General features: G+C 50.8%; 1 protein-coding gene across 1 annotated transcript in view; it reads left to right on the forward strand.

Moving 5' to 3' along the window:
• Window positions 1-24,576, forward strand: part of MAPKAPK2 (MAPK activated protein kinase 2) — a 56,736-nt gene that overhangs the window by 27,801 nt on the left and 4,359 nt on the right. The window contains exons 2-5 of the mRNA XM_029069657.1: window positions 21,822-21,961; window positions 23,408-23,472; window positions 23,887-23,966; window positions 24,317-24,443. Of these exons, the coding sequence (XP_028925490.1) occupies window positions 21,822-21,961; window positions 23,408-23,472; window positions 23,887-23,966; window positions 24,317-24,443 (412 nt within the window). The remainder of the gene's footprint in view (window positions 1-21,821; window positions 21,962-23,407; window positions 23,473-23,886; window positions 23,967-24,316; window positions 24,444-24,576) is intronic.

Below are 24,576 nucleotides of genomic sequence, written 5' to 3' on the forward strand. Positions count from 1 at the left end.
CATTTGGTAGATGTAGGAACTGAGGCCCAGAGAAGTGAAATGCCTTGCCCAAGGTCACTCAGCAGGCAAGTGGTGGGAGTGGGATTAGAACCCAGGTCCTCTGACTCCCAGGCCCGGGCTCTTTCCACTAGGCCATGTTGCTTCCCTTCCGCCCCTTCTCATGTCTAAGAGAGTCTGCCCTGTGACCTCTGCCCCCACCCCCGCAATTGGTTGTTAACCACAGGGCATACCACGCCACAGGGTGTTCTAGGAAAAGCCGTGTGTGACTGTGTGACTGACTATGACGAGAGAGGCTCCACGTGGCCTCTTCCTGTGCGGGGGTGAAGGTGGGAGGAGGGGGGCACCTTGGTGTGTCAACCTGGGACCCTGCTGCCCTCCCTGCCGTCACCCAAGCTGGCAGAGGACTCTAGAGCCCTGCTCCTCTCGTGCCTGGAACTCACTCCCGATAGAATGGGAACCTCAGTCTGGGCCTGGTGGGAGGCGGGGTGGAGAAGGTTGGGGTGATGTGCAGAGGAGATAGTGATAGAACAGTGATAAGACAGCAGAGCTCAGGGAGCCCCGCCTATTAGCCGAAGCTCGGAGCAGATTGGGGTTGGAGGTTGGGTTGGGGGTTTGCCGTCCCCTCCCCTCCATAATAATTATGGTACTTGTTAAAGCGCTTACTATGTGCCAGGCACCGTACTAAGTGCTGTGTTGGATAAAAGCAAATGGGGTCGGATACAATCCTTGTCCCATGTGGGGCTCACAGTTTAAATCCCCATTTTACAGATGAGGCATGGAAAAGTTAAGTGACATGCCCAGGGTCTCACAGCAGACAAGTGGCAGAGTTGGGATTCGAACCCAGATCCTTCTGACTCCTAGTTCCTTGCTGTCTCCACTACAAATTATTATTATTGTTAGCTTTGTAGTGTCTTAATGCTGGATCTTGCTATATTCTCTCTTCTCAGCCTTTCCTTCAACCTGGGCCCAAGTGACCAGTGTCCATCTTCGGTCAAACACTGGTATTTATATATCGAACGCCTCCTAGAAGGAGCATGGCTTAGTGTGTAGAGCGTGGGCCTGGGAGTCAGAAAGTTATGGATTCTAATTCCAGCTCTGCCACTAGTCTGCTGTGTGACCTTGGGCAAGTCACTTCACTTCTCTGAGCCTCAGTTACCTCATCTGGAAAATGGGGATTGAGATTGCGAGTCACACGTGGAACAGGGACTGTGTCCAACCCAATTTGCTTGTATCCACCTCAGCACTTAGTATAGTGCCTGGTACATAGTAAGAGCTTAACAAACATCATCATTATTATTATTATTATTATTGTGCCAAGCAGTGAATTGAGCACTTGGGGGAAAACAATATAATAGTTGGCAGCTACATTCCCTGCCCGCAAGGAATTTACAGTCTAGTAGGGGAAATAGATCCTAAAGTCAATGGGCCTCTCAGACAATCAATTGTATTTATTGAGCACTTACTGTGTGCAGGGCACTGTACTAAATGTTTGAGAGAGTACAATGTAAGAGAGTTGGCAGATGTGTTCTCTGCCCACAACGAGCTTACTGTCTGCGGGTTTCGGGTAGCAGGACTAATTGCCAATTACAGCTCTCCTGCTTTCCCTCAGGAGCTCTCTTGGGCAGAGCCAAGCCTGTCTTGATGGCCACATCAAGAAATCAAGTTACAAGAAGGTGAGAAGCAGCCTGGCATAGTGGCTAAAGCACGGGCCTGAGAGCCAGAAAAGGAGCTGGGTTCTAATTCCAGCTCTGCCACTTGTCTGCTGTGTGACCTTGGGCAAGCTCACGTCTCTGGGCCTCAGTTACCTCATCTGTAAAATGGATTAAGATTGCCAGCCCACTGTGGGACAGGGATTGTGTCCAACCCAATTTCCTTGTATCTACCCCAGTGCTTAGTGCCTGGCACGTAATAAGCACTCAACAAATACCACACTTACTATTATCATTATTATATTTCAGATTTCCCAGAGACCCCACCCCTCACAACCTGTCTGGATTCCCAATTCCCTGTTCCCTCAATTCCCAGGAAACCGGGAATTAGGCAGGTGGGTTGGACCGAAACCGACTCATGTCCCCCGACCCTCAGCACCGGCCGACTTGGGGGGCCCTGGAGAGGGGGCGGGGAAGCTGGGGAGGGGCAGGGCCAGGTGGCTCCTATTGAGCTTGGCTTGGCCTCCCCCTCTGTTGGCTTTGTGTTTCTGGAGAGGCTTTTGTCCCCATCTGAAAGGCCTACACAGTGACCACATCTGTCATGCTTGAGGAAGGAGCAGTTTGCCGTGTGTCTGTGGTGGGTTGAACAAATGCCCAGCAGATGTACCCGCCTAGTGTAGGGTGCTTCATGGACATGAGTGAGGTGGGAGAAGAGGGAGAGTGTCTCCCCCTGAGCATCTGCCTGCTGACGTGGGGAAGAGCCGGTGGGTTTGGGGGTGGCTTATTTCCCCCCATTTCCCTTCCCAACTTTGTACTGCTCTATCTCCCGCCAACCCTACTGATTAGGTTGTTCTGGGAGTAAAGATAATAATTGTAGTATTTAAGTGCTTACTATAAGCCAGGCACTGTACTAAGCACGGGGGTGGATGCAAGCAAATCAGGTTAGTGTCCCTGTCCCACATGAGGCTCACATTCTTCATCCCCGTTTTACAGATGAGGTAGTTGAGGCACAGAGAAGTAAAGTGACTTGCCCAGGGTCACACAGCAGTCAAGTGGCAGAGCTGGAATTGGAACGCAGTTGCTTTTGACTTCCGGGCCTGTGCTTCATAGGTGCCCTCCTGCCCCGTCCCACCCGACCCTGGTATGTCAGGATCCTGGGCTGCAGAGGAGGCGTGACCCCATCCATCTGTCCACCTGGAAGGCTGTTTGAGCCCTGAGGAAACCTAGGTTAATCAATCAATGGTCTTTATTGAGCACTTACCATGTGCAGAGCACTGTACAAAGTGCTTGGGAGAGAACAACATAACAGAGTTGGTAGACATATTATTTGCCCACAAGGAGCTGAGAGTCTAGGTGTTCCCCGAGGGTGTGATGGGAGGGTCTTCATTCAGTCAGTCAGTCCTACTTACTGAGTGCTTTCTGTATGCAAAGCACTGTACTCAGCTCTTGGGAGAGTACAATGTAACAATAAACAGACACTTTCCCTGCCCACAACAAGCTTCCAGTCTAAAGATGAGCTTACAGTCTTAAAGTCTTTAGCCTGCACCAGAGGGGTTTTGAAGTCTGTGCCCTTCCTGAGTGAGCTAAATATGAAAGCATGGAGAAGCAGTGTGGCCTGGTGGAAGAGCACTTGCCTTGGAGTCAGAGAACCTGGGTTCTACTCCCAGCTCTGCCAAGCGCTTGCTGTGTGACCTGGGATAAGTCACTTGACTTCTTTGTGTCTGTTTCCTCAACTGTAAAATGGGGATTCAATACCTGTTCTCCCTCCTACGTAGGCTGTGAACCCCATTGTTATCATTGTTATTATCATTATTATTATTATTGGTGTTATTAGGAGTGGCCCCCGGATCAGATGGACCTGCCCCTTCCCCCAGCCACAGTCTTTCCTCCTCCCATTGGTGATTTTCATTCCCTTCTTCCCCTTGCCCCTCTCCCTCCCCTCCCCACCCCCACCCCATGGCTCCTCTGAATGTTGGAGAAGCTGAGGGAGAGGCTGTGGTTTGCTGTATGCCTGGAGCTCCCTTTGCTCCAATATCCCAGCTGCTGCTTATCATCTTCGCCTTCTGTGTCAGTCTACCCAGAACCCCAGTGCTTGGTCTCTCCTGTGATGTTGTGTTTTTTGGTTTTTTAAATGGTATTTAAGCACTTACTATGTGCCAATCAATTGTACTGAGCGCTTACTTCATCCTTGGGGGAGAATTACAACAGAATTAGCCGATGTGTTTCTTGCCCGAAATAAGCTTTTTGTACTAAGCGCTAGGATAGATAAGCCAATCAGGTTGGACACAGTCTCCATCCCGCATGGGATTCACAGTCTTAATCCCCATTTTGCAGATGAGGTAGCTGAGGCACAGGGAAATGAAATGACTTCCATTCATTCAAATCATTCAGTTGTGTTTATTGAGCTCTTACTATGCAAAGCACTGTACTAAGTGCTTGGGAGAGTACAATACAACAATAAACAGACACATTCCCTGCCCACAACGAATTTACAGTCTAGAGATGGGGGAGGTAGACATTAATATAAATAAATTACAGATATGTACCTAAGTGCTGTGGGGCTGGAAGCAGGGAAGAACAAAGAGAGCGAGTCAGGGCAATGCAGAAGGCAGTGGGAGAAGAGGATAGGGAGCGGTTAGGGAAGGCATCCTGGAGGAGCTGTGCCTTCACTAAAGCTCTGAAGGGAGGAGAGAGTAATTGTCAGTTGTCTGTCGGACAACCATTGGAGTTTTATAAGGAATGGGTGATGTGTCCTGGACGGTTTTGCAGAAAAATGATCCGGGCAGCAGAGTGAAGGTTAAACTGGAGTGAGGAGAAGTGGGAGGCTGGGAGGTCAGCAAGGAGGCTGATGCCGTATTACAGGTGGGATAGGATGAGTGATTGTATTAACGTGATAGCAGTTTGGGAGGAGAGGAAAGGGCGAATTTTAGCCATGTCGTGAAGGTGGGACCCACAGGATTTAGTGATGGATTGAATATGTAGATTGAATGAGAGAGAGGACTCAAGGATAAAGCCAAAGTTATGGGCTTGTGAGATGGGAAGGATGATGGAGCCATCTACCGTGATGGGAAAGTGAGGGGGAGAACTTGATTAGAACCCAGGTCTTTCTGACCCAGCCCCGTGGTCTATTCACAAGGCCAGGCTGCTTTCCTTGAATTCTTAGAATTCAAAAGCCAGAAGGGAATTTCAAAAGACCCCTGCCTCTAGATAGGTCAGTGTCTAAGCCATCTGTTAGCAATTTATACTGGATTCTCTGTCTCTGTTAACATTTAAAATTGTGGTATTTAAATGCTTACGATGTGCCCTGTTCCAAGTGCTGAGGTACATTTGACATAATCAGTTCAGACTCAGTCCCTGTCCCTCACAGAGCTCACAGGGTAAGTAGTGGGGAGAAGAGGAATTGAATCCCCATTTGAGAGATGAGGAAACAGAGGCACAAAGCAGGGAAGTGACTTTATCAAGGTCAAATAGCAGGCAGGTGGCAGAGCCAGGATCAGAACCCGGTCCTCTGATTCCCAGGCCTTTGCTCTTTCCACTAGGTCACCCTTCTCCCTTGATTGGTCAGTCAGTCCTCTGTCCACCCTGTTGCTTGTGCAGGGATTGCATTCAATCTGGACAAATGCAGAGCTGTGGGAATCCTCCACCGTCTCATGGCTTGGCTAGTTTGTGGCTCTTTGTGGTCCAGGTGGCATGGATACAGAGAAGATCATGATTATGCACATCAAGTCACAAACATGGAAGTCCCCTCCTTTCCACTCCACCTAAAGCATGAGGATTAGCTCCTTTACTCACCTCTCCCTTGGCCCTCCAGTGCTTATGTACATATCCCTAATTTATTGATATTCATGTCTGTCTCTCCTTCTAGACTGTAAGCTCGTGGTGGGCAGGGAACACGTCTCCCAACTCTGTTATGTTGTACTCTCCCAAGTGCTTATTACAGTGCTTTGCACACAGTAAGTGCTCAATAAATGTGATTAATTGGGATGGGAGGAGAGATTCCAAAAAGGCTAACGGCCTGTGCCTCAACCTGCTGCATTTGGACTTAACTTCCTGAGCCCAGGTGTGTTACCATAGGGGCTTAGAGAAGTTTCCAGAGGTGTTTTTGCTGATCGGATGGCACAGACATCTCAGACAACTCCACGGGCCTTCTGTAGGCCAGCAAAATTCTGGGCAGCCTTTGCGGGAAGAGAGAAAAACCAAGGTAAAAAGGGGAATTTTGACACTACCCAAAACCCATTCACCTTGATCTGGGTTACTGGATGCTGTTTTCCAGTAGCTGCATTTTAGGACATCTCAGACCTTGCCCAGTTTAGTTAAGGACAACTAGGGTGCTCAGGAACACAGAGCAGCTTCCACATGAAGACTAATCTTTTCACTGTCTGTCTGGAAAGACAGGCTGAAAGTGCGCCTGGTTGAAACTTTTGATCCTAAGAAGCATTGGAAGAATTTAAGATCTGCCCCTTCTTCATCCTGAGAGGAATGTGTCTGTTTATTATTGTATTGTAATCTCCCAAGAGCTTAGTACAGTGCTCTGCAAAACAGTAAGTGCTCAATAAATATGATTGAGTAAATTAGTGAGCACTCGTCAGATCCCTGTTTGTCTACTGCCTGAGCCTCCTCGCTGAGCTCCCTGCCCCCTGTCTCCCCTCTTTCCAGGGCATTTGACCCTGCTGGCCAGATCACTTTTCTCAATCATTGTTCCACCCACGTCTTTCCACTCCCATCTGCGTCAAGCAGACATTTCTAACCAGTGGCTTTGGGGCACTTTGTCAACTTTCTTTTTCTTATTCACTCTGTTCTCCACTAGAATTTCCAGGGGTTGCCAGTCTATCTCTGCATCAAACTCCTTACTATCAGCTTTAAAGCACTTAATCACCTTGGCCCCTCCTACCTTACTTCACTGCTTTCCTATTACAACCAAGCCCACAAACTTTGCTCCTCTAATGCCAACCTACTCAGTGTACCCCGATCTCATCCATCTCGCTGCTAACCTCTCATCCACGTCCTGCCTCTGGCCTGTAACGCCCTCCCTCTTCATATCTGACAGTCGCTCTCCCCACCTTCAATGCATTATTGGGGGCACATCTCCAAAAGGCTCTCCCTTAATAAGCCCTCATTTCCTCTTCTCCCATTCTCTTCTGTGCCGCCCTTGCACTGGATTTGCACCCTTATTCACCTGTCCCTCAGCCCCACAGCACTTATGTACTTACCCGTCATTTATTTATATTAAATGTCTGTCTCCTCCTCTAGACTGTCAGCTTGTAGTACGCAGGGAATGTATTTACCCACTGTTATATTCTATTCTCCCAAATGCTTAGTACAGTGCTCTGCCCCACAGTAAGTGCTCAGTAACTACCATCGATTGATTTTCCCACTATGCCTCAGCTCTCACTTCTTACTTCTTTCAAGCTAACCTATTCACCATGCCTTGTCTCTCCTGTGCTGATACCGTGCCCTCCCCTGTGCCTGGAACTCTCTTCCTCTGCCTTGACTCTCCTGTGCTGATATCGTGCCCTTCCTTATGCCTGGAACTCTCTTCCTCCTTGTAGTGAAACACACCACACATCTCCCCATCTTCAAATACCTCCTAAAATCATCTCTCCAAGAAAGCTTCCGTGATTCGACTCTAACTCTCCCCTGGTTGCCCACTCTCACCTTAGCACTTCACTGTAGGCAGAGCAGTTGTGATTCCATAATCAGCATGGCCTAGTGGCAAGAGCACAGGCTTGGGAGTTAGAGGACGAGGGTTCCAATCTCTGCTCTGCCACTTGTGTACTGTGTGAGCTTGGGCAAGTCCCTTCGCTTCTCTAGGCCTCAGTTACCTCATCTGTAAAATGGGGATTAAGACTATGAGCCCCACGTAGGACAACCTGATTACCTTGTATCTACCCCAACGCTTAGAACAATGGTTGACACGTAATAAATGCTTCACAAATACCATAATTTTTTTTCCAGCGCATTTTACATACCTTACATATCCTATTACTTAAGCAATTAACTCATGTAAATATCCCCTACCCCCTTTTCTTCAATCTGTACATTTTTTCACTGTCTTCCTTAATTGACTGTAACTTCTTGGGGGATAGGTCTGATATCTGATTAAATTAATCAATCATGACACTTGTTAAATGTTTACTATGTTCCAAGCACTGCTCTAAATGTTGGCGTAGATACAAGGCTATCAGGTTGGACTCAGCCTCTGTCCCAGATGGGACTCACAGCCTAGGTGGGAATATGAGGAAACGGAGGTGTGGAGAAGTGAAGTGACTTGGCCTGGGTCACACAGCAGAAAAGTGGCAGACCCAGGCTTAGAACTCAAGTCCTCTGACTCCCAGGCCCTTGCTCTTTCCACTAGGCCATGCTGCTTCTTAATTGAACTTGTGGACGAGAATTGCAACGTAGAGGGAAACGTTAGGAATGTTGGGTATGTCCCTGTGAAAATGTTTGTTTGCGAGGCAGCGTGGCCTGATAGGAATAATAATAATAATAATGGTATTTGTTAAGTGTCTCCTGTGTGCCAGGCACTGTACTAAATGCTGGGTTGGACTCAAGCAAATCGGGTTGGACGCAATCCCTGTCCCACATAGGGCTCCCAGGTTCAATCCCCATTTTACAGAGGAGGTAACTGAGGCCCAGAGAAGTGAAGTGACTTGCCCAAGTTCACACAGCAGACAGGTGGCGGAGCCAGGATTAGAACCTATGTGGACTGTCAGGCAGGACACCTGGTTTCTAGTTCGAGTTCTGCTATTTGCCTGCTGTGTGCTTGGGCAAGTCCCTAACCCTTGCCTCCATTTTCTCATCTTTAAAGTGGGGATAAAATTTACTTGGTCTCTGTCCCTCTTAGTTTGTGAGCCCAGGGTGGGATAGGGACTGTACCTGATCTGGTTACCTCATATCTAATCCAGCGCTTAGCATTGTGCTGGCTCCTCCTTAATTATGTGCCTATCAGCTGTGTTGTCTTCTCTCCTAAGTGCTAAGTACAGTGCTCTGTACCCAGAAAGCACTCATTCATTCATTCAATTCAATCGTATTTATTGAGCGTTTACTGTGTTATTGTGTTATTACTCTAAGCGCTTAATAAATACAATTGAATAAATTACTGTGTTATTATTTATTGAGCGCTCAATAAATACCCACTGATCGATTAATAAAGACCGTCATTATTATGTATGTCAGAGAGTTTACCGTCACAGGATTCTTCTTCTTGTTGCTGCTGTTGGAGACTGAGCACCGGCCTGACACGTTGTACCTCGTTCTCTTAAAACGTGGGTGTTGTGTGCTCACGAAAGCCCGTGTGATAGGAAACTTGTGTGTCCCAGTGTCGGCAGTACCACTGCACCCAAACAGCCCCAGATGAATATTTCCTAATACCCTAACAATGCTCTTGCCCGGACTTGCTCAGGAAACAGGTTCTGGCAGAAGTGGGGATACTGGTATTTGCCTCTGTTCCAAAATGGGTGCCGAGCGGGGCGGTGACGTCCTATTCACCCACTCTCTTCCACCACACCCCACTTCACGCTCTTCTCTCCACCTAACCGTATTCTCTGTATCTTGTTCTCATCTCTCTCCCACCAACGCTTTCTTATCCAAGCCCTCCTGCTGCCCGGAACTCCCTCCTCCTTCAAATTGAACAAGTCCCAGCTCTCTCCATTAACCAACAGTATTTCTTGAGCACCTGCTGAATGCAGAACACTATTCCAGGGAACGATTAGAAGTCACGGCTCCCGCCCACAAGGGACTTAAAGTCTAGCCGGGTGAGACAGAGGTAAAATAACGTACCAGTAAGGAGGAAGAAGTGCTCAAAAAGGGTGGGATGGAAAATTGTATCAGAGTGCTGAGGAGGAGAAAAGTGCCAAGCAGATTGTAGGGAGAATATGAGCACTCCTGTGAGCCCCTCTAGACTGTGAGTTTGTTGTGGGGAGGAATGTCTGTATGTTGTTATATTGTACACTCCTAAGTGCTTAATATAATGCTTATCACATAGTAAGCGCCCGATAAATACGATTTATTGAATGAATGATTGAAGCCCTCCTGAAATCACATACCCTCCGAGCCGCCTCCCCTTTTTAATTTCTACTCTTCCCAGGATATGTTCCCCCATTTGCCACTTTACTGCATTTTTTTATTTAGAACCTCCAGGAATTCTCTGTGTTCTTCTGTGCATCTCTTACATTCCTTCTTTCCAACTCAAAGAACATGTCCCATTTTCCTCCATCCTCTTCAGTGGCCATCTCCCCTGCTTGACCATGCTCCTTGAGGGCAGGAACCGTGTCTACTAAGTCGATTGTACTCTCTCCCCAAGTGCACAGGCGCATAATAAATACTCTTGGTTGACCGATTGGTGTTTCCTAACAGTCTCTCCTGGGTCTTCCTCTTGCCTCCCAGCTCCATGTTGTTTTGAAGCAGCCCGTTCTTCCCGCCGGGCTGGGGTAGATACCGGGTGGGCCACAGATACAGAGAAGCAATATGGCCTCCCCTCTGCGTCAGCTATATGTAAGCACTCGATAGCCACCCTACACTTTTCTATTTTTCCTTTCTGTAATTTCAGCGTCGGTCTTCCCCTTTTAGACTGGAAACTCCGTGTGGGCAAATGGTCGGCGGCAGGAGAGATGAGGTTGAGGTACAGGGAGTTCTCCACCCACAGGAGGTACTCAATAAATCCTTTTGAATGATTGAAAAACATGTCATAATCAGGCAGGGGCGTGCACAGATGTGGATCCTTTTTATAGGTGAATGACAGGTGATCAGCAGGTCTGACTGGTTTATAGAGTCCAGGGCCAGATCCCAGATCCCATTCTTGGGATCCTTTCCATGGCCAAGCTTCTACATTTAGGGCAGAGTTCCCTCACTGGAGAGGGACAAAATGATGAACAGATGCGCTGTTCATTGCTAGTGTTTTGAGAAGCGATGTGGCTTAGTAGAAAGAGCCCAGAACTGGGTGTCAGGAAGCCTGGGTTCATCTCCCTGCCACTGTGTAACCTTGGGCAAGTCACCCAATTGCTGTGTCATTCATTCAATCGTATTTATTGAGCGCTTAGTATGTGCAGAGCACTGTATTAAGCACTTGGAATGTACAGTTTGGCAACAGATAGAGACAATCCATGCCCAACAATGGGCTCACAGACTAAACGGGGGAAACAGGCCACAAAACAAAACAAGTAGTCAGGCAAAGTGTCGGTTTCCTCATCTGTAAAATATGGATTGAATCCCTGTTCTTCCCCTACCCCTGGGGATTGTGTGTGGTATATTTGTGTCTAGCCTAGTGTTTAACATATCAATCAATTGTATTTATTGAGTGCTTACTGTGTGCAGAGCACTATAGTAAGTGCTTGGGAGAGAATAATATGAGACACATTCCCTGCCCCCAACGAGTTTACATTCTAGAAGGAAAGACAGACATTATAAATTCTGGATAAGTGATTTGGGACTGAGAAGGGGGGTGGCGAATAAAAGGACCAAGTTAGGATGATGTAGAAGGGAGTGGAAGAAAAGGGAAAGAGGCCTTAGTCAGAGAAGGCTTCTTGGAGGAGATGTGCCTTCATAAAGGCTTTGAAGGCGGGTGGGCATAGTGGGGAGAAATTGTCCGTCGGATATGAAGAGGGAGGGCGTTCCAGGTCAGAGGCAGGACATGGGCAACAGGTCGGGGGGCGAGATAGATGCAATTGAGGTACAGAGAAGAGATTGGTGTTAGAAGAGCAAAATGTGTAGGCTGGGTTGTAGTAGGAGAGTAGCAAGGTGAGGTAGGAGCGGGCAAGGTATTTGAGAGCTTTAGAGGTGTGTGAACAACCACTGGAGGTTCTTGAAGAGTCGGGAAACATGAACGGAACATTTTTGTAGAGTGAAGTATAGCTTGGAGTTGGGGGAGACAGGAGGCAGGGAGGTCAGTAAGAAGGCGGATACACTAATTAAGGCAGGTTAAAGTGATTGGATTAATGTGGTAGCAGTTTGGATGGAGAGCACAGGGTGGATTTTAGTGACGTTGTGGAGGTTCAACTGATAGGATTTAGGGATAAATTGAATATGTGGGATGAATGAGAGAGAGGAGTCGAGGATAATGCTGAAGTTACAGGCTGGTGAGACAAAAAGGAAGGTGGTGCTGTCTTCAGTGATGGGAAAGTCAGGGGAAGGACAGGGTTTGGGTGGAAAGATGAGCAGTTCTGTTTTAGACATGTTAAGTTTGAAGTGACCGTAGGACATAGTAGGCACCGACCAAAGACCACAGTTTTAATGTTATAGAAGCAGCATTATAGTAGAGAAGCAGCATGGTCTAGTGGCAAGAGCATTAAGCTTGGGAGACAGAGGACATGGGTTCTAATCCCAGCTCTGCCACTTGTCTGCTGTGTGACCTTAGGCAAGTCTCTTTACTTCTCTGTGCCTCAGTTCCCTCATCTGTAAAATGGAGATTAAGACTGTGACCTCTCTCTGGGACAGGAACTGTGTCCATCCTGATTATCTTGTACCTACTCCAGTGCTTAGAAGAGTGCCTGCCACATAGTAAGCACTGTCTGTCTCCCCCTTTTAGATTGTTAGCCTGTTGTTGGGCAAGGCTTGTCTCTTATCTGTTGCCAAATTGTACATTCCAAGTGCTTAGTACAGTGCTCTGCACACAGTTTAGCGCTCATTAAATATGACTGAATGAATGAAATACCATTATTATTATTATTAATAAGCCAGGCATCTAGAGCTCAGCAGTATTACACTCTGCCCCCTGGTTCAGCGGGTTGGGGGTCAAATCCAAGGATGCTTGGGGGATGGGCCAGAGGAGGGTGAAGTTCCTGTGAACTGTAAACATGAGGGGAAGGATTATGACCATTAGTCAGTCGATCAAACTTACTGAGTGTTTACTGTGTACAGAACACTGTGTTAAGCGCTTGGGAGAGGACAATATACCAGAGTGGGTAGACACGTTCCCTGACCACAACAGGGAACTGACTGACTGGCTGAAATTGTGTCTCGTTCTCGCCTGTCTGGTCGTCGACCCCTGGCCCGCATCCTACCTCTGGCCTGGAATGCCCTCCCTCCTCACATCCGCCAAACTAACTCTCTTCCCGTCTTCCAAGCCCCACTGAGAGCTCATCTCCTCCAGGAGGCCTTCCCAGACTGAGCCCTCCCTTTCCCTCTACTCCTCCTCCCCTCCCCATCGCTCCTACTCCCTCCCTCTGCTCTACCCCTTCCCCTCCCCACACCACTTGTGTATATTTTTACGTATTTATTACTCTATTTCATTAATGATGTGCCTATATCTATGATTCTATTTATTCTGATGGTATTGATGCCTGTCCACTAGCTTTGTTGTCTGTCTCCCCCTTCTAGACTGTGAGCCCGGTCATTGGGCAGGTATGGTCTCTGTTGTCGAATCGTACTTTCCAAGCGCTTGGTACAGGGCTCTGCACCCAGTAAGCGCTCCATAAATACGATTGAATGAATGAAATGCCATTATTATTATTACTGTTATTAAGCCAGGCATCTAGGGTTCAGCAGTATTTCACTCTGCCCCCGGTTCAGCGGGAATGAATGAATGAAGTTCCCTTGGATTGTAAACTCCATGGGGGGAAGGATTATGACCATTACCCAATATCGTACCCACGAACAATACTATTAATTGTTGTCCCACGTGAGACACAGTTAATCCCCGTTTTACAGATGAGGTAACTGAATCACTTAACTTCTCTGTGCCTCAGTTACCTCAGCTGTAAAATGGGGATTAACTGTGAGCCTCACGTGGGACAACCCGATTACGCTGTATCTACCCCAGCGCATAGAACAGTGCTCTGCACATAATAAGCACTTAACCAATGCCAACATTATTAATTAGGAGGGCACGGGGCGGGGAGGCAGTGTGCCCTCTTGATAAGTCTGGGCCTGAGGCTTGTGTCTCCCTCGGCCCCGCCCTGGAGGTCAAAGGGCCGGGCGGGGGGCGCGCGCACGTGCGCGCGTGTAGTTCTAGCCCCGGGGGCCACGTGCGCGCTCTCCCCCACCGTCGGCCCTGTGCGCATGCTCCGCTAGCGGCCGAGGGCGCGTGCCCCCGACCGCCCTCCTCCCCGCTTTCATATGCGCATGCTCCGCCAGCAGCAGCGGGCACGTGCCCCTGATCTCCCTCCCCCCCCCCGGCTGTCACGTGCCCTCCACCGCCCGCCTCCCCCACCGTTATGTGCGCATGCTCCGCCAGCCGCCGCGGGCGCGTGCTTCCTACCGCCCTCCTCCCCGCGGACATGTGCGCATGCTCCGCCGGCGCCCGCGGGCGCGTGCCCGCCCCGAGGCCGGCTCGCGCTCCAGGAGCCCAACGGTCGTTGCAGTGCGCGCGCTTCATTCTTTCCACGTGGCGTTAGGGCCTGGGGGCGGGGGGAAGGGCCGCCCCGGAAGAATTGGTTTCTTATTAATAATGATGGTATCTGTTAAACGCTTCCTATGTGCAGAGCACTGTTCTAAGCGCAGAGGTAGATCCAGGGTCATCAGGTTGTCCCATGTGAGGCTCACAGTCTTAACCCCCATTTTACAGATGAGGTCACTGAGGCCCAGTGAAGTGACTTGCCCCCAGTCACCCAGCTGACAAGTGGCAGAGCTGGGATTCGAACCCATGACCTCTGACTCCCCAGCCCGGGCTCTTTCCATTGAGCCACGCTAACCTGTTAGCCGCATCGGCTAGTAGAGTGATGATGATGGCATTTGTTAAGCGCTTATTCATTCATTCAGTAGTATTTATTGAGGGTTTACTATGGCAGAACACTGTACTAAGCGCTTGGAATGTACAAATCAGTAACAGAGACAGTCCCTGCCCTTTGACGGGATTACAGTCTAATCGGAGGAGATGGACAGACAAGAACAATAGCGATAAATAGAATCTAGATAGCAACTATGTGCAAAGCACTGTTCTAAGCGCTGGGGGAGATACAAGGTGATCAGGTTGTCCCACGTGGGGCTCACCGTCTTCATCCCCATTTTACAGATGAGGTCACCGAAGCCCAGTGAAGTGACTTGCCCGAAGTTACACCGCTGACAAGGGGCAGAAGCGGGATGAGAACCCACAACCTCTGACTCCCAAGCCTGGGCTCTTTCCACTGAGCCACACTGCTTCCTGTGTCCTCCGCTGGGCCTGGGCCCCAGACACCTGCCTCTTTGCCTCCTTCCTCCCTCCCTCTTTCCCTCCATTACTTCCTCTTCCCCTCCCTCCTCCCGGGGCAGAAGCAGCCTGGCCTCATGGCAAGAGCCCTGGCTTGGGAGGCAGAGGATGTGGGTTCTAACCCCGACCCCGCCACTTGTCTGCTGTGTGACCTGGGGAAAGCCGCTTCACTTCTCTGGGCCTCAGTGACCTCATCTAGAAAAGGGGAAATTAAGACTGTGATCCCCTCGTGGGACAACCTGATTACCTTCTATCTCCCCCAGAGCTTAGAACAGTGCTTGGCACATAAGTGCTTAACCAATACCATCATAATTATTATTAATGTCAGCCCTGGGTTTGGGAGAGGGGATATTGAGGGCCTACAGGGCAGCTAGACATACTCTCTGGGCTTTTCTGCAGAAACGCTCTGGGTATGTCAACCCCCTCGGAAATCTCCAGTGGTTGCCTATCAACCTTCATATGAAGGAAGAACTCATTATTGGTTTCAAAGCTATCCATCCCCTTGCCCCTTCCTACCTCACCTCCCTTCTCTCCTTCCCCAGCCCAGCCCGCACACTCCGCTCCTCTGCCGCCGCTCACCTCCTCACCGTCCCCCATTCGTGCCTGTCCCGCCGTCAACCCCTGGTCCAGGTCCTACCGCTGTCCAGGAATGCCCTCCCTCCTCACCTCTGCCAAAATGGCTCTGTTCCCCCCTTCCAAGCCCTACTGAGCACTCACCTCCTCCAGGAGGCCTTCCCAGACTGAGCCCCCCTTTTCCTCTGCTCCTCCTCCCCTCCCCATTGCCCTTCCTCCCTCTGCTCTACCCCCTTCCCCTTGCCACAGCACTTGTGTATATTTGTAAACATTTGTTATTCTATTTATTTTATTAATGATGTGTATATATCTATAATTCTATTTATATTGATGCTATTGATGCCTGTCTACTTGTTTTGTCTCCCTCTTCTAGACTGTGAGCCCGTTGTTGGGTAGGGATTGTCTCTGTTGCTGAATTGTACTTTGCAAACAGTACAATGCTTTGCACACAGTAAGCACTCAATAAATATGCTTGAATGAATGAATGGGGATTGAGTCCCCACCAAACGTGGGACAGGGACTGTGATCAACCCGATTTGCAAGTTTCCACCCAAGTGAATAGTACAGTGCCTGTCACATAGAAAGCACTTATTACACCACAATTATTATTAGTAGTAGTATTAGAAGGGAGTCCCTGGCCACGAGGACCCATGTAGGGCCACTGCAACTACGCAATCATGTTTATTGAGCACTTGCTGTGTGCAGAGCACTGTACTAAGCGCTTGGGAGAGTACAATATGACAGTAAACAGACACATTCCCTGCCCACAAAGAACTTAGAACTGTACTGCCCCCCACTTCCCTACCATCTCCACCTTCCCTCCTAAACCTCCCCTCCACCGCCCACTTGCAGGCTGCAGCCCAGAGGAGTTCTGCTATTTTGGGTTTCAGTCAATCGTATCTATTCATAACTTATTGTGTGCAGAGCACTCTACTAAGCACTTGGGAAAGTACAATATAACAGAGTTTGTAGGCGTTCCCTGCTCACAATGAGTTTACAGTCTAGAGAGGGAGACAAATACATAAATAATACATAAATAGGTACATAGGTACTTGTGGGGTTGAGGGATGGGTAAATAAAGGAGCAAATCAGGGTGACGAAAAAGGGAGTGGGAAGAAAAGAAATGAAGGCTTAGTCAGGGAAGGCCTCTTGGAAGAGATGTCCCTTCAATAAGGTTTCCAAGTACCAAGGTCCTCTTTCCTTTTCCAAGTACCAAGATCCTCTTTCCTCTTTGCAGCTCCCACCCTGGTGGACCTGGTGCCTGGGCAGGGGCCAGCTGCTGGAGGATGGGGGTTTTGGTGCTTTTGGACATAGCCACTGCAATATAAATGTCCTACAAGCCTCTTGCCCAAATTAGCCCAAAGTACCTTACTCCATTCCCTTCTAGTTCCCCAGAGTCTGGGGCTGAGTTTGGTGAGACCCTGTCTGTCTGGTATTGGTTAAGTGGTTACTATATGTGAGGTGCCGTACTAAGCGCTGGATTAGATACAAGATAATCAGTTTGGATGTAGTCCTTGTCCTACATGGGGCTCACAGTCTTAATCCCCATTTTACAGATGAGGTAATAGAGGCACAGGAAGTTATGTGATTTTTCCAAGGTCACACAACAGATAAGCGGCAGAGCAGGGATTAGAACCTAGGTCCTTTGACTCCCGGGCCTGTGTTCTTTCCACTGGGCCACATTACGACTCGTCAAAGCCAAGGGGTTCCTCCATCTCCCCCAAATCCCCAACTCTCAACGCTTCCCCATCAACAGCCTGCCATGCTCAATCTGGCCTGAATTGCACTGGTTTTGTTCAATAATAAATCCTGAACTCTAACAATACTGTAGGTGCTCTCGCTGACTCTGAACCCCCTTGGCCAGGCTTGTTTTTTTTACCCCCAGTGGTCCCAAGTTGGAGTTAGAGAAGCAGCATGGCCTCTTGGACAGAACCCAGGCCTGGGGGTCAGAAGGACCTGAGTTCTAATCCCTGCTCCACCACTTGTCTGCTATGTGACTGTGGGCAAGCCACTTCTCCATGCCTCGATTGCCTCATTTGTAAGGTGGGGATTGGGACTGTGGACTCCCATGTGGGACATGGGCTGTGTCCAACCTGATTACCTTGTAGCTACCCAGAGCCTAGAAAAGTGCCTGGCACATAGTAAACTCTTAACAAATACTATTAAAAAAAAAAAAGGGAGGGAAGAGAATCTGGGATGGGGGGTGGGGAGGAGCATCAAGGAGCCAGAGCCGGAATCCTGTCAGCATATCTCAGAGTGTCCTGGCTCCCTGAGCTAATAATAACTTCCTCTCGCCAGCCCATCTCTCCCTCTAAAGGAAAAGGTCTAACCCAGGAATGCCCCCTCGCACTCCCCACCGGCCATGAGAAGGAGAGAGGGGAGAGGTGGAGGGAGGGCCACTCGGCCAGGCCGCAGCCCACATGTTTCCAAACGAGATGAGGTCGGTCAGGGGGCCTGGTCCGCCGTTGGCCTCCAAGACCCCTGGACTCCCCACCCCCCGGCTCAGATTTTGCCGCCCCCGCGGAGTGGAGAGCACCGAGGGAAGCGATGTGCGGCTGGGAGCTGGGAGTCAGGAGAGAGAGAAGTTGGGTCTGCCTGCACCTCGCTCAACTTCTCGTTCCTGGTCCTCCCCTGGGTCTCGGCCGCAGTGTTCCTAGTGAGCCGGGACGTTCGGGGCCCCCTCCTTCTGCCCCTCGCCCTGGGTAGAATGCTCCCTTGAGCATCCTGACAATTTCAGATATATATATATAAAATTCATTTATCAATTCATTCATTCATTTGCGTTTATTAAGCACTTACTGTGTACAGAGGTCTGTACTAAGCACTTGGGAAAATACAGTATAACAGTAAACAATGACATTCCTGACAATGAGCTCACAGTCTGGGGGGACGGGGTGGGAGACATTTCAATACAAATAAATAAAATTACACATATGTTTATGTCTGTCTCCCTCTCTAGACTGTAAGCTTGTTGTGGGCAGGGAATGTCGGCTAATTGTTGCACCGTACTCTCCCAAACAGTGCTCTGCACATAGTAAGTGCTCAATAAATACCGTTGATTGATAGATGAGATTCTACCTCTCTAGATTCCCTTCCTTCAGCCGTGGACTGCGTCACCTCTGGGTGGCTTTGATTGATAATGGCTGTGCCCATCTCTGCCCTGCCCATCTTGCTTCCGTGTACCCGTGGACAGGCGCATCCAACTATAGACTGCAACTGGAGGTGCAGTGCAGGTCATAACGAGGGCGAGGTCAGCCGCCCCACCGGACGGTGCCCCCCACCCCCCAGCTTCCCAGCAGGTGGGGGGAATCGGTGGACCGGGGATCTCTCCGCCGCCCACCTCTCCAGGTGGATTGAACAGTTTTAAGCTACTGAATGGGACTCTTCAAAGCCCTCCTGAGAGCTCACCTCCTCCAGGAGGCCTTCCCAGACTGTGCCTCCCTTTCCCTCTGCTCCTCTTCCCCTCCCCATTCCCCCTTCTCCCGCCCTCTGCTCTTCCCCCTTCCCCTCAGCACTGTGAACATTTGTATATATTATTTATTACTCTATTTTGTTAATGATGTGTATGTATCTATGATTCTATTTTATCTTGATATCTACGCCAGACTACTTTTGTTTGGTTCTGTTTTGCTTTGCTGCCCCTGCCCGTTTAGACCGTGAGCCCGTTATTGGACAGGGATTGCCTCTCTCTGTTGCCGAATTGTCCATTCCAAGCGCTTAGTCCAGTGCTCTGCGCATGTAAGCGCTCAAAGCAGTGTGGCTCAGTGGAAAGAGCTTGGGAGTCAGAGGTCATGAGTTCGAATCCCGCCTCTGCCACTTGTCAGCTGTGTGACTGTGGGCAAATCCCTTCACTGCTCTGGGCCTCAGTTCCCTCATCTGCAAAATGGGGATTAAGACTTGAGCCTCACGTGGGACAACCTGATGACCCAGTATCTCCCCCAGCGCTTAGAGCAGTGCTCTGCACCTAGGAAGCGCTTAACAAATACCAACACTGTTATTATTATAAATACGATTGAATGAATGAGAAGCGAGGACGAAGCGCAGTTTCTGAGATGGTCACCAGATGGCAGTGCGGCCCCAGCCCTGGGCCTGAGCAGCTCACTTTCCCCATTCAATTCATTCAATAGTATTTATTGATCGCTTACTATGTGCAGAGCACTGTACTAAGCGCTTGGAATGGACAAATCGGCAACAGATAGAGACAGTCCCTGCCCATTGATGGGCTTACAGTCTAATCGGGGGAGACAGACAGACAAGAACAATAGCAATAAATAGAATCAAGGGGATGAACATCTCATTAAAACAATAGGAATAAATAGAATCAAGGGGATGTACATCTTATTAACTAACTAAATAGGGTAATAAAAATATATGCAAATGAGCGGACGAGCACAGTGCTGAGGGGAGGGGAAGGGAGGGGGGAGGAGCAGAGGGAAAGGGGGGAAAAGGGGGCTTAGCTGAGGGGAGGTGAAGGGGGGTAGAGGGGGAGCAGAGGGAAAAGGGAAGCTCAGTGTGGGAAGGCGTCCTGGAGGAGGTGAGCTCTCAGTAGGGTTTTGAAGAGGGGAAGAGAATGAGTTTGGCAGAGGTGAGGAGGGAGGGCATTCCAGGACAGCGGGAGGACGTGGCCCAGGAGTCGACGGCGGGATAGGCGAGAACGGGGGACGGTGAGGAGGTGGGTGGCAGAGGAGCGGAGCGTGTGGGGTGGGCAGTCAAGAGAGAAGGGAGGAGAGGTAGGAGTATTTGTTAAGCGCTTACTATGTGCCAAGCACTGTTCTAAATGCTGGGGGGGGCGGAATACAAGGTAATCAGGTTGTCCCACGTGGGGCTCACAGTCTACATCCCCATTTTACAGATGAGGTCACTGAGGCACAGAGAAGTTAAGTGACTTACTCCAAGTCACACATCTGACAAACAGCAGATCAGGGATTCGAACCCACGACCGCTGACTCCCAAGCCTGTGATCCTTCCACCGAGCCACGCTGCTTCTCCTGCATTACTGTGCTCATTCATTCAAATGCATTTATTGAGTGCTTACTGTGTGCAGAGCACTGTTCTAAGCGCTGGGGTAGATACAGGGTAATCAGATTGTCCCACATGAGGCTCACAGTCTTAATCCCCATTTTACAGATGAGGTAACTGAGGCACAGAGAAGTTAAGTGACTTACCCACAGTCACACAGCTGACAAGTGGCAGATCGGGATTCGAACCCATGACCTCTGACTCTCAAGCCCGGGCTCTTTCCACTGAGCCACGCTGCTTCCCTTGGGAGAAACATAGCTGCTTGGGAGAGGACAGTATTACTATAAGCACATTCCCTGCCCATAATGAGCCGAGGCGCTGCAGCAGCAGCAACGCTGCTTCCCCTGCTCCTGTCGGAGATAAACTCCACTGGGGGAAGCTCGGAGAAGTAATGTGGGCAGGACCAAATTCGTAGCTGATCCCTGCCCTGGGAATCAGTCATTCAATTTATTGAGCACTTACTGTGTGCACAGCACTGTATTAAGTCCTTGGGAGAGTACACTACAGTAGCCTTGGTAGCCACACTCCCTGCCCACAAGGAGTTTTCGGTCTCTGGGGGAGACAGTCATCAAAGTGAATACAGATAATTATGTTACTTGTTCAGTAGTCTGTGCCAAACACTAAACTAAATGCTGGGATAGATACAAAATGATCAGGGCGGGCAGAGTCTCTGTCCCACCTGGGACTCACATGATTAAGACAGACACACTAGGGGTTCACAATCTAACTAGGAGGGAGTTGGGCTCATTCGCTGTTTTAGTAATAACAATAATAAGGATAACTGTGGTATTTGTTAAGCACTTACTATGTGCCTCGCACTGGCTAGATACAAGGTAAATCAGGTTGGACACCGTCCCCTGTTCCGCGTGAGGCTCACGGTCTTAATCCCCATTTTACAGATGAAGTAACTGAGGTCCAGAGAAGTGAAGTGATTTGCCCAAGGTCACACAGCAGATAGGTGGCGGAGTCGGGATTAGAACTCATGACCTCTGACTCCCAAGGCTGTGCTCTTGCCACCAGGCCACGCTACTTACCCTGCAAATGAGGAATCTGAGACCGAGAGAAGTTAAATGTCTTGCCCAAGGTCGCACAGCAGACAAGTGGCGAAGCCAGGATTAGAACCCACGACCTCTGACTCCCAAGACCGTGCTCTTTCCACTGAGCCAGCATGTAGGGGACCCCCATTTTATAGGTGAGGGAAGTGAAGCACAAAGTAGCATAGTGACTGGTCCAAGGTCACACAGCAGGCTGGTGGCGTAGCTAAGATTAGAACCCCAGTCTCTCCTGTCTCCCAGTTCTGTGCTCTTTACACCAGTCTCCATTTTAAGAGATTTTAATGCCAATACGGATCAAACCCTCCCCCCTCACCCCCCCGCCGAGCTTGCGCAGAGGCAGGGGGATTGACCAGCCACCCTTCCGGCATCCCTTTCACTGTGACAGCGCTGTCCCTCTCCTTGCAGATGCTGCAGGACTGTCAAAAGGCCCGCAGGGAGGTCGAGTTGCACTGGCGAGCCTCCCAGTGCTCCCATATCGTCAAGATCGTGGATGTCTACGAGAACCTCTACTCGTCCAAGAAGTGTCTGCTCATTGTGATGGAGTGGTAAGCCACCGAAGGCCCCGCCCCCACTCCCTGTTGCCCCTCTTATCTCCCCCCACAACCCCTCCGACACCGCCCCCGGCATGGGATTAGCCGTCACCGACCGAGTCTGCACGTATCGAGCTGGGCACCGAACGTGTTCTTGAGTGTGGGTGGCAGGGAGTAATCCTCGTGAGACCTTCCCCTCCCCTGAACCAGGGAGGACCGCCTGGAGGAGGTAGGCTCTGGGGAGAGTGGGATGGTGGGTCCGGGGACTGGGAGACCGCGCTTGGCCATGAAGGGCAGCGTGTGTTGATTGAAGGGCAAGGGTGGAGACGGGAGAGTTCACTTCCATCGCCACAGCAGCTGAGAGCCGGGAGGGTGCCGGGAGGCAGCCGGGGTCCTTCTCCGGGAAGTCCCGCCCTTTGGGGAGGCGGTAGGGGGGCGGGACGTCCGGGCTCGGGCTCCCCTTCTCCCCCAAAGCCCCTTAGTCCCTCTGCCTCGTCTCAGCAGCGCCAAGCATTGCACCAGTAGTAGAAATAGTAGTATGCACTTAGGGTGAGCAGAGCACTGTACTAAACACTGGGAAAGAATGCACTGACGAGAGTTAAACAGGGTCGCTGGCCCTCCAGGGGCCCGCTTCTAAAAATAAAGTGGGGAAAGGTGTGGCGTTGGACCCAGTGGGAAAGAGTGGGGCCCTGGGGTCTCCGAGGACCTTCGGTGCCAGGCCTGAGCCGGGCGGAGGCGGGAACTCTGGCCCCAAGATGGCTCCTTCCACCTCAGCGTTCTCACTCAAACTGCGTTCGTTGCGGCCCCGGCGCTCTTCCGTTATTTGCCGTCATCTATCCCGTAGGGCCTCGTGTGCCCTCGTTCCACCGCCCAGCCCCGTCCTAGGCCGTGAGTCTTACTGATCTTTTCTGGTACTCCTCCCCAGTGCTTAGAAGAGTGCCCCGGCCCCAGTAGGCACTGGGGAAATGCCACTGAACGAAAAGGTGGAGCAGGCTGCGGCCAGGAGGCGAATAGGCCCCGGAGTGGAAAGACCAGGGAGAGACATCCCTTTCTCTGAGATGGGAAAGCCAGTTGGTTGGGAATCTGGGGGTGAGGGAGGTTGAGAAAGGTCCTTTCTCGGGGAGATTGGCTTACTTCTAGGGGTCAGGGGACCTGCCCTGCCAGCTCCACTCTCCCGGAATCGAGTCCCGTGGTGAAGCTCCGCGGACGGACGGACGAGTGGACAGACGGACGGATGGGGTGGAGGGGACGGGGTGGGGGGAGGGCAGAGCGGCTCGGCCTGGTCTCTGACGGAGTCCCCATGAGAAGGTGCCAGCTCCAAGTGCCGGCCCATGGGGGCTTCCCCGGCTTGGTTAGGCTCCTGCCCTGGTTCTCCCCACCCCCCGGTGGGAGGTCCGGCGGTATCAAGCCTGTCACCCCCAGACCCGTCGCCCTCAGTCTCACCCGTGGGACTTGTTTCAGCTTGGATGGCGGGGAGCTCTTTAGCCGGATCCAGGACCGGGGCGACCAGGCCTTCACAGAAAGAGGTAGGCCCTCCCCACACCCCGCAGCGTGCCCATCCGGTGATTTGGGAACCGACCTGCCTGGCTGGGGAGGGAAGTGGGTGGGGGGAGGGGGTTTTCTGTCCTCTCTGTTGGAGCTCTGGCTCCCCACTAACATGTGTAATCAGCTCCCCAGATATTTCCAGACTCTGGGCCCCTTGGATCTGCCCTTCTCTACTGCACACTGCCCACCCTTGTTTTCTTCTGGCTGCCTTGGCAGAAAGGGCAGCTTGAGGGCCCTCACTGCGGGGAAGGGAGGGGAGGGTGAGCTTCTTGGCATGGGTAAGCAGAGATTGCTTCTAAAAGACTTGAAGTTAAATGAGGTGTGGGCGTGTGTGTGCGCGCGTGCTGTGCACACACCCTCCTTTTCCATCTCCCTCCTTCTTCCTGTTCCTCCAGAGGCATCAGAGATCATGAAGAGCATTGGGGAAGCCATCCAGTACTTACATTCAATCAATATTGCACACAGGGATGTCAAGGTACCTATGTGGGCTGTCCTCAGGGGTGAGGGCTGCCCATAATAGTGCCCAGAGAGGTGGAGGATGGGGTCAGGGAGGACCGGGGCAAGATGGGAGGCAGAGGAAACCCCCGCCTCCCGCTGCACACACCCAGTTGCAGCGCTTTGGTGCAGACTTGACATTTGGTACTTCCTTCAACCCCAGGTTTGGCGGTTGGTCTTGTTGGTAGGGTGGGCTTGACCTACGACCTCTTGCTCAGAATCTCCAAAGGCTCCCCCCGCCCCCTGGAGATCCCAGAAATAGACCATCTCCTCGCACTCCTCCTCCCCTGGGGGCCCGGCTCGGGGTTCAGCTCCCGTCTCTTCCCACAGCCAGAGAACCTCCTCTACACCTCCAAGCGGCCCAATGCCATTCTCAAACTCACCGACTTCGGCTTTGCCAAGGAGACCACCACCCACAACTCTTTGACTACCCCTTGCTACACCCCATACTACGTGGGTAAGGCTTAGGCACGTGAGGCCCAAAACCTCCATCCGGGAGCCCGGAGAGAGTAAGAATGTCTAGCAGAACGTTCATCGTTGCCTTCTAGGGCTAGTCGCGGGGGAGGCCTGCAAGGATGTAGCAGGGTGGC

This window comes from Ornithorhynchus anatinus, chromosome 7 (assembly GCF_004115215.2).
Source record: "Ornithorhynchus anatinus isolate Pmale09 chromosome 7, mOrnAna1.pri.v4, whole genome shotgun sequence".
Taxonomy (NCBI): Eukaryota; Metazoa; Chordata; class Mammalia; order Monotremata; family Ornithorhynchidae; genus Ornithorhynchus; species Ornithorhynchus anatinus.